This window comes from Sinohyriopsis cumingii, chromosome 3 (assembly GCF_028554795.1).
Source record: "Sinohyriopsis cumingii isolate HCF-2022 chromosome 3, ASM2855479v2, whole genome shotgun sequence".
In the NCBI taxonomy this organism is placed as follows: Eukaryota; Metazoa; Mollusca; class Bivalvia; order Unionida; family Unionidae; genus Sinohyriopsis; species Sinohyriopsis cumingii.
In genome coordinates this window covers 108,711,956-108,724,571 of record NC_142963.1, presented here as the reverse complement: position 1 = coordinate 108,724,571, position 12,616 = coordinate 108,711,956, and the positions used below count along the sequence as shown (strand labels likewise).

Here is a 12,616-nt window from a genome sequence, read left to right as displayed (position 1 = left end):
ACTGCCACATTGCATTGTTTCTGACAAATTCAGAAGCATTTTGTGAAACTGCATTTCCATTTATTGAGATCTCTATAACCGATTTACAGTTTACATATTTTCAAGGGCTCATCTCATTAGATCTTGCACATCCAATTATTGAGAAGGCTAACATTCTTGCTTGAAAATTAAAGGCCCGTTGCTTGGACTGCCCAACTTTCAGCCTCATTTTAAACATCAGTTGCAAGGTTAAAATCCAAACTCCAATGAAATCCTCAATTGCAAGAAACATTTCAAGCTCTTCAGTATTTCCTGTCAGAGAATTTAGGACTCCAAATATCCTGATTTAGCCAACCTTAATTTTCTTCCATGATGAGTGACTGATTCCTGACCATCACCTGTATTATCCACAGATGCTTTCATGAGTAAAGTGCCTCATGTATATTTTTTTCTCCAGCTAAGCAATTAGCTTCAACTGTAAAAATCTAGTATAATCTTCATGGGCTAATTTCAGGTGGAAGTCTTGCAGACTATGGTTACCATAGTGTGAACCAACTAAGAATGGACCATTCACCTAGTAATGGACAACAACTATCAACATGTGAACATGCAGCAGATGTTGGTAACCAAATTACATATGCTAAGAATAACAGTTTACATTTCTTACAATGAGTGTTGAGTTGAAGTTTATCATTGAAGAATCTTAATTATTGTTTTCCTGTGTAAAACTTCTCATCTTATATTCAAAGATACGGTTTCAAACAGAATGTTTTAATATTTAAGGAGTCAATTACAGACATCCATGTGCATGGATCAGATATGGTTCTCCTTACACTAACTGCAAGACATCCACAAAGTTCAGTAACTGTAGATGGATAACTTAAGTTACTGTACATAATTTGTTTCCATCAAAGCAACATTGACCTCAACATTTGACCTTGAAATCAATAAGGTTCTTCTTCACTGCATGTACAAGTTATCCATAACGTTTGGTAACTGCAGATGATGAAGAACTCTGCTACTGTGTAGAAACTATTTTCATTCTTTTAGTCAGTGAGCCAGACGTTTCAGGTTTTCAGCCTGAAGTTGACACGGTTCTTCATTACCTCAAACGAAAAGCCATCCACAAAGTTTTGTACCTGTGGATAGTGGACTAAAGTTATTGTGCAGAAAGCAAGTTGGTAATAAATGGATGAACATCATATTATCATAATACACTGAACCTTATGGTGGGCATATTAAAAGCAAAACTTATATCATGTGTAACAAAGGTGGCCTTGGGCATATAATAGTTTCTATATTTTTATATCCACATTTTACTACAATGGGGGGGGGGGTAATTTTATTTATATAATACTTACCTGTCACTACTGCCTTGCTTACCTCTTTCAGGATGCAAGACCCCTGTCCAAACTCGCAATTCCATTCTCCCATTAGATGTTCTAGAACAACACCTAGAACAGTAAGTCCAAGTCCTAATCCAACGTCACAGGCCCATTCTGATTAATCTTTCTCTCTGACTCGATCGCTCCGGTGGCCTAGTGGTTAGAGCGTCAGCTTAGGATGCGAGAGGCTGCGGATTTGAACCCTGGCCGAGTCATACCAAAGACTTACAAAAAGGATACCACCAGCTGCCTCGCTAGGTGCTCAGCATTAAGAGGTTAGTGTTAGGACTGGTCGGCCTGGTGTCAGGATAATGTGACTGGGTGGAACATCATGCTATATATCCTTGGCATGATGCCCCAGTGCAAGACATCACTATAAACTGCCACACTGCAGACATGGTAGCGATATTACTGAAAAACTGTTAAAAGCTATATTAAAAATCCAAATCACGCACACACACGCTCTGACTTGAACTGTGACTAAATGTTTTACAACAGAGACAGGTGGGAGGACGGAATATTGCAACATTGACAGGCAAGTATGATGGCACCAAGAAACTGGTACAAACTATATACATACAGTAGCAGTGTTCACTAATGTAATCTGGCAGGGGACTGTGCCACTATCGGAGCTGTCACTATAGGGTCCAATGAGAACATGCCATTTCATTGGTGCACCTAAGATCAAAGATAAAAGGAGATAGCTCTGTGTGACTGCCAAAATGGGGATCTCATAAAAACTTCCAAGTAATGATTAAGACAGGTACAAAAGGTGGCAACAGTCCCAACTTCATTGGCTTTAATGTTCATGAAGGAAAGTTCCATCTCTGTGATGGAATGACAAGCTTTCTTGCTGAGGACAATCCACCTGAAGATGGTGAATGTCAAAGTATCAGTGAACTCTTAACTTATCAGGGTAAGATCCTTCTGACCCTTCCTTCTCCCTTTACAAATGGCCTAATGAAACTGTAATGGTATAACTGGGTAGAAGTCTATATTGATCATCCCCAGCACAGATATCACTGAGACTGGGTTTCTCAACAGTGAGTGGAACTCCTGAGTAAAGCTAGATGTTTGCACAAACCCAGGTTTGCAAAGCAGAGAAATGAATTCACAATTATCACTGAACCATAGACAACCTTTTTCTACAGCCAAGGCATGAAGCACAATCTTTCTCCTCACATACACTATGGAGAGTAGGAAGACAGTTTGAATTGTAAGGTTCTTAAAGAATACTTCACACAAAGGTTCATAAAGTAGTTTTGAAATAAAGCCCACAGTGTGCACAAGACATTCAATCTTGGTATTCAGTGGACAAGTTACTGGGTCTCTGCAGGTTAAAATATTTGATTAGATCAGAAAGACTCAGTGTGTTAAACGGGGCTGCCCTTTATGGTGGAGACTTCTCTTTTCTAGAAAAAAGAAATGAATAAAGACTGCCAATGTACTCAAAGCTAGGATCAAATGCTTCCATACATCACCAACCCAAAAAAGATTTTCATCACATACTTTATAAGTGGACTGCCTCCTAATCTGGAAGATGTAGTTGGTAACTCTGCTTTAAAATTTGTCCTGATGGAATGACTGCTTCAACTCAGTGAAGCATGAAGGTGGAGAATCTGGGTTAGTGTGGAGAAAGGATCCCCCATGCTGTAACAACAGATCCTTCCTCTGATGGAATATTCTGGGTTCATCTACCAATGGGTCATGTAGATCGCTGAACCACAACTGTTGAGGTTACAGAGGACTACCAGAAAGAGCTGGGGAGTGGAGGTCAGGACTTTGAGAAGCACTTGTAGAATTATTCTGAATGGTGGGAAGGTGTAGGCAAACCAATGATCCTTCCTCATACTGAAGGTGTCCAATGCCCAGGCCACCTAACATGGGAGTAGGAAAACAGATGTGAGTCAGGTGTGTGTTTGTCATAAGTGAGCATGTGAGCGATCAATCAGTGCATGAAGGGGGCAATAACGTCGAGTGCCATGCACTTAATAAATGCCATAGGCACCGGTTGTATCATCTCTGGACTAACACCACCTTTTTCACTGTGTCTATGCCTATTATGATGAATGCAATTTGCAAGAATTTTGGTATCTGGATGTTTAGGGTCTTTGTGTATGTTTTCTTTCTCCTGTTTTTCTTTTTGTCTTGTGTTGTTGACACTAAATAAACCCCACGACCCAAGGGTGTTGTGTTCATTTCTTCTGTACAATGCCTGGCTCACACATAGAAGGGGAGCCTGTTGTTCAGCACTCACCATGAACAAGTCCATCAAAGGTCTTTCCAACAGCCTGTGCAGAGACTCTACTACAGACTGGTGCCAAGACAATTCCGTGACTGTCTGTCAGAATGTTCTTTTGACTGAAAAAAAAGTAGACATGGGTCGTAATCCCCTCCACAACTGCCCATTAGAAGTTCAAAACCTACACACACTGAGAAGGCACATGTCTACCTCCTTGTCACCCGAGGCACACTACTATCAACATCTTGCTGCAGAAGACCATTACACAATGATCCCATAATTGGTTGAGACTGGATTTTAGTGATGACAATGAAAGCAATTTCATGAATGTTTATTTATAATATAATTGAATAATGAATGAATTTTACATGATACTCATGCACATAATGTCTAACAACGGATTTAACAGAATGATACACACCAAATTAAATGACTGAAACAAGGAGATATCATTCCCAACAGGAACTAATCGGAACACATAACTTCAAAAAGTAATCAAACAAGAATAAACATATGGAACTTAAAAATATGATTGATATATGGATCTATCACCATGGATAATCAATATTTAGAATTTAAACATACAAAAAATGTATATATCACCAATGGCATTGACATATAGGATTTAGACACCACTAGAAATAAGGTATGATCCTGCCAGAGTATAGAATTTGTAAACAATATGAATAATGTTTCATCCACAAGTAGGATCGATATATATATATATATATATATATATATAATTTCACTCATACAGTGATACTGAATACTGATATAAAAATATATGTCATGGCATCCAGTTGATGATCCTGATGTGTATCTGATTCAACAGCACTTTCTGAATGTTCAAAGAGCCACCAAGCATGGCCAGCCTCTCCAAGCCAGCCATAGGATCTCTCAAGAGCCTCCATATTCCCTGCAGACTCACTGGTCCATGAAGTTTTGGTCCCTCCCTGGGAGAAAACTAATACCGTCTTCCAAGCCAACATCACCATCGACAGCAGTGTATGGGGTTATTCTAATGCAACATTTAACAATATTTGACGAAAAGAGGAAATAAAATTAGATAACAACAAAAAGAAGAGCAATACTTACCTATGCAAAAATGTATAACTGTACTGCCAAGAAGTACTTGTAAAACAAAATATGGAACTAAACAAAGGTGCAATTAATTACCCTATCACCAGATAAGAGGAATGGGATAAGTTTAATTAGGGACTGTTTGCTAGCAGTCAGTTAATTACTTAAAACTAAAAATAAGTTAAAATAAGACTTACGTTTTGCAAGGTCTTAGGGGATCATCACTCAATCAAATGGAAAATTAGATTAAAATGACAAAGTGCATCTGCAGAACACAAAACAAATGCATTTCTACATGAGAGAATTTTCACACATGTAATGCAAATAGCATCCAAGAGGAAAAATGGGCCTAAGATGCTTGAGTCAGACTAAGTCTATATTTATTCTATTCCAGAAACGTTCCTACTAACAGGAAGGAATTAAAAGCTTCGAACATGGGAACAGGGGACTTGCATATTTGAAGAGGTAAGCAAGGCCACGGTGACAGATAATGTATTACTACCATTAAAATAAGGATATATGAGTTGGAATATTGTATCTAAATTGGTTATTTTAAAACCTTTCAAAAATGTTTATTTGCCACAGATAATGGGGGACCTTTTCAAAGTGGAAACTAGTTTTTGGCAAAATATTGTTGCAGACTCCAACTGCTCATTTATGGGATTAAAAATATGGCTCACCTTCAGCTTGGACGATATCCTTCTTGCCAAGAAGTTTCTTCCTTGCCTCATCCTGGTGCTTTTTAGCAGCTGAAAGTGAAATGAGAACAAACTTTCATAAAATCACTAACATCATTAAAAAATTTACACTTACAAGGTGACACTAATAATTACACTGGTAAATCATCTGTGGACCCAAAGTCACAAACATATATATCTAGTTTAAAAATCTGCAAGATGATATCAAGCATGAAGATTCTTTTGTGCAAGGAAATTTATGGCAATGAGAGTAGAGTACTCAAGCACACCAAAGTAACTAACCCAGGTAGGTCCAATGGTAGGATTCAAGCTTGGTAATGAATTGTCTAAATTTTTATTAATCCTTGTATCTTTTTATGAGGGTAAAATGCAGTACTTAACTGCTATTACTGCACTTTTCCTGATGCTTGTCCCCAGACTGATATAACAGACTCTGTCCAATTAGTAAGCAGAGGTCTACACACATAAAAAAAAATCCCCTGAAGGGACTTATACTCTTCTGTCAAAAAGAATTTCTATTAAATCAAGATAAGATCCATTCTTCTTTTTAAATGTCTATTGCCAAAACCATTTCAGATATTCTTGAGTTACAATCAGCTTAAATCAGCCACTGTGTCAGCCATACTAGATGCAAGATCAGCATTAATTTAATTTAGGCCAAACTAGATACCATCAGATTTTCGGTGAAAAACCCAATTTTGATATGACCATCCATTCAAGATTATCTATGACAACATCCTCAATATGTCCATTGTGATATTTTTACTATTGATCAGATCTGCATCATTTTCATTCAGGACTTTTTATTTTCATGATCATTCTGATGAAAACAGCATGATGATACAACTTCAAGTTGAGGAATAGCAATAATAATATTTTTAAGATGGCTGACATGGTGGCCATACTGGCTGTCAGATCAGTGTTATTTTGATTTTGTACCTAATAGGACATCAGAAGAAGAACTTTTCAGAAAACTGACTACCTTTAAAGCACCAATTGTTCAATATAAATACAAAGCAAATGAAGAAAAAAATCAGACTCAATCAGTGTTCTACAATTATTTTTTATGTTGCCACCGCAATAAGAAACAGACACCTGTTTGGTCCTCCAAAGCTGTTCTTGGTGATAACTTCAATAACACACACACACACACACACACACACACACACCTAAAACAAAAGTTATCAAAGGAAGTCAGCACCGATTTTAAATAAAAGCAATGGAATCTGACAGATTGTTGCACTTTCCAGTGTTATACCAATCTTTTGAAACTACAAATATCTGGCTGTCAAGGTAACTGAAGATGGGTTATCTTGCACAGATGTTTGTTAAACTTTTTATTTTGCTCAAGTTTTCATTTCCCTATCAACAGCCTCATCCCCTCGGTAGCCTCAGCAAGATGACATGCTAGTTTAAGTACATGTAGTATGTAAACAACTATAGCCATATGCTTTTTGAGACAGCTGTAGTGAATTGTTTCTTGACAATTGGATATAGATCAAAATGAGGACAACCATTTTTTAAATGTGTTATTTGTGTTTTCTAACAGCGAGTAATACATTTGACTTTTACAATATAACATGTGATCTATATTTGAATTCTTGGATTTCTTATATACAGTACTACAATACTTAAAAGATTACGGATTATACTACACAAATGTAAGTTGTCAATATACAAGTGTTTTCAGACTAGTTTATTTTCAGTTAATCAAAAGCACATATTTTTGTGCCCGCTTTTATAACCCACCCCACCCCCACTATATTTAAGGTAAATATGTCATGGATGGTTATAAAACTGTTCAGTCCATAATATGATCAGGTTGTACGGCCCCCAACCACCGTGTTATAGCAGCGTTACACTGTACCAATATGACTCCATCTAGGAGTATGGGTAAGATTTTAAAGATGGCCACTGTGGTGGCCTTGTTGGGTATCATATACATAGAATTTTTATATGTGACCAATTAGACACCATAAGAAGTCCTCAGGTGAAAATCCCCATTGCATATTTGTCTTTCCATTAAGCAGTAACAGCAACAAAATGTTTCAAAATGACTGCAGCGCTGGCCATACTGGATGTCAGAATGGTACTATTTTTATTTACAACTAACTAGACATCACAATAAATCTTGTGGTGGAAAATATCCACCCACCAAGATGACAGACATAAAGGCTGTTTGGTCAGCGAGACATCAAGATGTTTCTTAGATAAAATTCCACATTGATATGACAATCTATTCAGAGGTAGTGAAAGCAAGATTTTCAAGATGAATGCTGTAGTGGCCATATTGGAAGATAGCAATGCCATTTTTATTTCTGATGAAGTAGACCTTGGGATGAATGTGTGTGTCAAGTTTCATGGCAAATCTTTCAGCAGTTCAGGTGGAGTAGCAATAACAAATTTTGGTTAAAGGATGGATGGACACTGGAAAATTACAACAGGTAATCCTATAAGTTCTTCTGGTATATGACCAGTATAGCTGAGAAAAAATTAGTTTATTTACCTTCAACAAGTTTAACAAACTCCTGTGGAAAGTTAACACTCATGTCACGGCCACTGATGCGAAGATTCTTCAACTTGTTGTAAACACATATCAGGTACGTACTTGTCTTGAATTCGAAAGGAAGCCGCACATACCTATAATTCAAAATTAAATAATTTGTTTCATTATTACAATAGAGTCAAATGTAGGAATGATTCTTATAACATTTGTTTCTGGAACAAGAAAAGCTATCATCTTATACCTGGTATGATTGCTCTTAGAAACTCAAATGAAGGACTGTTGCTATAACGGATGAAAATAATTTCCAGGAAACTAAGATAACATCGTTTCTTTGTTTTAATTTGTGAGAGTTGAGAACATCTGATAATTTTGACCCAGTAAAAAGGTTTGTAAATTTGATATGACTTTTCTTTTACATAATCAAACAACAGAATAGGCTATGGTTATACAGTATTTTTCAATCTACAAGTGTACTGTTTATTACCAACATGATGGCAAAGAAAGAAAACATGCAGAAGAGCTGATGTTGTGCTTTTAGGTTATCACATGAAATTGACACATCAACTGCAAACAAAATAATTGTTTTGATGGCTCCTGCTATGCTAGGCTGTTAGTTTGCAGATTAGCATTTTTCTTCAAAATGTGTTTGTGAACCTACAGGTATCTTGGTTGACTTTTTGCGTCCATTTATAATTAAAAAACCCACTGCTTTGATAATGCAAAATAGTACAGTTTAAATTAAAAGAAAGATACAAAATCTAACTAATGTCTTTTCTTAGCATAATTTTTGTTTTGCATGTGATGCAGCAATGGTCAGAACTATGCTTTCTCAAGTTTTAATTAATTACCCCTCTATAATGCTGTGATTGGATGCCATAAGAAATGGTACATTAGGCTACTAAGAACTTGTGTATAGGGTAACAACTGGAACTTGTGTGATTTTGTTTCACTTCTGTCAGGTATTATTTTTTATTAATTTGTTCAACATTTATCAATCTATTCACTGCAGGGAGTACAATATCACTTACTTTCATATGATAATCAAAAAAGTATATTGTGTGAACTGCAACTAAAATAAGAATGTGAATACATCTGTCCATTCTGGTAACATCACGCTGCTACCACAAATGTAAAAAAAATTTAAAAAATTAAAAATAAAAACTACATCTTACTTATTGGTTTATTCAATAGGCATAGAGGGACAGTAACTAGTAACAGTAAAATGTACCGAGATAAAATAGTTTGCTGAAATTTCAAAGGAAACAGATTACCTTTGAAGCAGCGATTGTTATGAAAACGTACCTAGCAAATGGAAGAAGAAAAAAATCAGTCTCAATCATGCAATACAATTATTTGATGTTGCCACCGCAATAAGAAATGGGCATTTGTTTGGTTTTCCAAAGCGTTCATTTAGCGGTGACTTCAATAACGCATGCACCCTTCATCAAAGAAAGCTGACTACAATCTTTCAATAAAAACAAAGAAGCTTTCATCAAAGGAAATCAGTACCAAACTTAAATGAAAGTGATGGAATCTGATGGATTTTTGCATTTTCCAACGTGACTGGAACATGTTAACTGTGCCATGAAAGAGTTTATGCTTACGAACACTACCAATGGCAGTTTAAAATGCAAATTCACTTTTACCGACTTGGGACGTACTGAAAAGTAAATGTACTTCACCATTCGTTACATGATTGTGCTATATTTTCCCACTAAATTCAGACCAATATGACATGTGACAAAATTATTGAATATTTTAAAGCTGTGTGTTTTTATAATATAGAAGGAATCACTTGTATTGTGGATTCATTGTATATGATGATGTTCACAGGTGAGAACACGCTGTTGAAACTATTCATGCTATACATTAGACATGTATATATATAAACAGTATTCATGTATATGTACCAATTCGTGGTTCTCTAAATAAAGTAAACTATTATATATGTCTTCTCTGTTTTCACCACAGGTGTATTTCTCATTTAATATGCATCGATTTAAGATGGTAACTATGGTGATGAAGCATGTATTTTACCGCCCGCATTTATTACCTACACCCTCTCCCAGCAATATTTTTTGGGTACATGCATAATTTTCTTCAGCTAACTAACCTGGTTACTTATAACATGGTTCAGTCTATAATGCAGTCAGGTTCTATGGCTCCCAACTACCGTGTTATAGAGAGGTCACACTTGCACATTACAGAAATGACATTGATTTATCAAACAACTTCGCTGATCTCTAAGAATGAAACAGTATTTCAGTTTTTTTAAAAGGTGGGTGTGCTTCTTATCATATGTTGTTAATTTTCCTTGGGTCTTTAAATCTGAGGATCAGGGCAACAACACAATACAAATGAAAATCAGTGATACTCCAGTAGTCCCCCATGTTTATAAAATTTTGCTTCAACCTGCCATGAAATCAAAGCTAAATTTGCTTTGCCAAATTACCTCCCTCTTCTCCAATTTTATCTCCGTAAACCCACTGATATTCTAACAAAGCAGTACATCTTCTGCATTATCTATCTACAAAACTTGTGTTTATACAATACAAGAAACATGATGCAAAAGCAACTATTACACTAATTAAGAAATTTCTGGCAACCTAAAATAAGTAACTCAGGAACTGAGTGAAATTTGAAGCTTTTATACAACCTCCAAACCAAATATGGTATTACAAGTGCTCAAAAATTAAAAAAATATGAAAAGAATAAACATTTAATATGGACAGATAGTGAATACTAGCCACATTTTTGGGACAGTTATCTATTTTCAAGATTAGAATCTATTTCAGTTAATAACGTTAACGTTCACTTTTGTCTTTCATAATAGAAACTTTTCAATCCTTTCATTAAGTGTAATGAGTATGTTTTAATTCTATTTAACTTGCAGAGCCAGTAAAAACACAAGCTGTTCACAGACTTCACTTCTAATAAAGAATGTTGCTATATTGGGTTTAATGCCATTTTTCTACACATGATGGCTATACATGGCAGCCAGTAAACTTGGTGGAGGAAGAACCCTGAAAAATCCCAGAAATAACCTTGAACACACGAGAAGCTACTGGCAAGCAAATTTCTCAAATAGCTGTGCTGGCCAAGACTGTGCGATGTTGGTGATCTGTAAAAAGTTAAGCACCTTAGACCACTCAGACACCCTGGGTCCCACCAATACAGAATGTATGATCTAACTTTTCCCCATTTTCTCACCAGTTTGCCATATTTAGACAGATGCATGAAGTGAACTGGCACAAAAAGTTCAAATTCAGTGCCACAATGGACATGGGTAGCACAGAACATTTTTGCAGAAAATCTGTTAATTCTCCATGAAGGTCCATACCTCTTCCAGAACTGAAGAAACTTTTTGCTGGAAAATTGTGTTACCTTAATGATTTTTTTTAAATTTTAAATGAACTGCAGAACTGCTGGGAAATGAACAGTTGAATCCAAGAGATGCTTACCCAACATGTTCCTTCTTGGTGCTATCCAGATCTTTTTTCTCAAAGGTAATACTGAAGGCATGGCTGGCTTTAAACATCTGATGCAATTCCTGAGCATGCAGATCTTGTAGCTTGATAGGACCTATGTTTACTGTTATTTGAGACACTGAAATAACAAATTTTCACAACTTAGATCACTGCTGTCATAAAAACAAAGAAAAATGGTTTATTTCCTTAAGAAAGGTACTACCATTTGTAAGAATTTCTCACGTAAAAAATACATGAACAGTTACCAAACCTTGCACATAATGAACTTCCTGTTTGGATCTTTCAGCATTTCAATTTCATTGGTACAAAGACAAAGAATCAACTGAACAATGATATTTATTAAAAAATTCTCACTCATGATTTAATGAGCACAATTTGATTATGGACAGGAAATGAACATGTGCATTTTCTAGTTTCCAAACTGAACAGTTACTGCAAATCAGAGAAATGGGTCTCATTGATCCCTTTTTCTCTAAATAAATCTTGGGCATAAAGTTTTTTTTTTTTAAGAAACAAGTTATTATTAATTTCTGAATCATCATCAAATATAAAATGATAGAATCAGTCATACATCCTATATTTTATGTAATTTTGTTTAATCTGAAATTGTGCATACATGACCAATCTATTAAGATCATTATTCTTTTTCCACTCAGATTTTTTGTACAATAATTCTATTTATTGTGAAAGTTTGAAATTTTTCATTCAAGTCTCCAAATGGAATCCATGAAAGTTCATAGTTTAAAAGTTATGAGAAAACTGTATAAACAACACCAAAAGTAATGTTCACTGACAATTTTCTTCAAAAGTTCAATTTTATACCCGATATTTAATGACCATTTTATCAAGAATTTTTATTCAGACCAGAGTGTAAAAGAACCATCATTCTTTATCAATAGAACATAAACTGACTTGAAGTTATGAATGTTGCTTTATTTTATACACTTATTATATAAAACTCGGAAACAGTCACGAATTTTTAAACTAAAATAGCCTGACTACTTCTCAATATATCAAGCTTGTGTGAATTCATTACGAAACCAATTTAAACATCTGCACTGTTCAAGATTTCCACCTCAGATGCCAAATGCAACCAATCAATCTAATCATCATAATACAGACAGCACTCCTGCCCATTTTACCCCACAAAATACCAAGGCAACTGACATTTTTACTAGTCCTCATATTTACTTTGAATTATTTTCTTTCAACATGCCAATTTGCTATCTTTATATTTT

The 12,616-nt window shown here is 35.5% G+C and overlaps 1 protein-coding gene across 1 annotated transcript in view; it reads right to left on the bottom strand.

Annotated features, from left to right (window-relative positions):
- LOC149803521 (uncharacterized) overlaps positions 1-12,616 on the bottom strand; it is a 77,377-nt gene that overhangs the window by 47,825 nt on the left and 16,936 nt on the right. The window contains exons 3-5 of the mRNA XM_089953275.1: positions 11,352-11,496; positions 7,891-8,024; positions 5,367-5,435 (exon numbers count right to left, since the gene is read on the bottom strand). Coding sequence (XP_089809401.1) covers positions 5,367-5,435; positions 7,891-8,024; positions 11,352-11,496 — 348 coding nt within the window. The remainder of the gene's footprint in view (positions 1-5,366; positions 5,436-7,890; positions 8,025-11,351; positions 11,497-12,616) is intronic.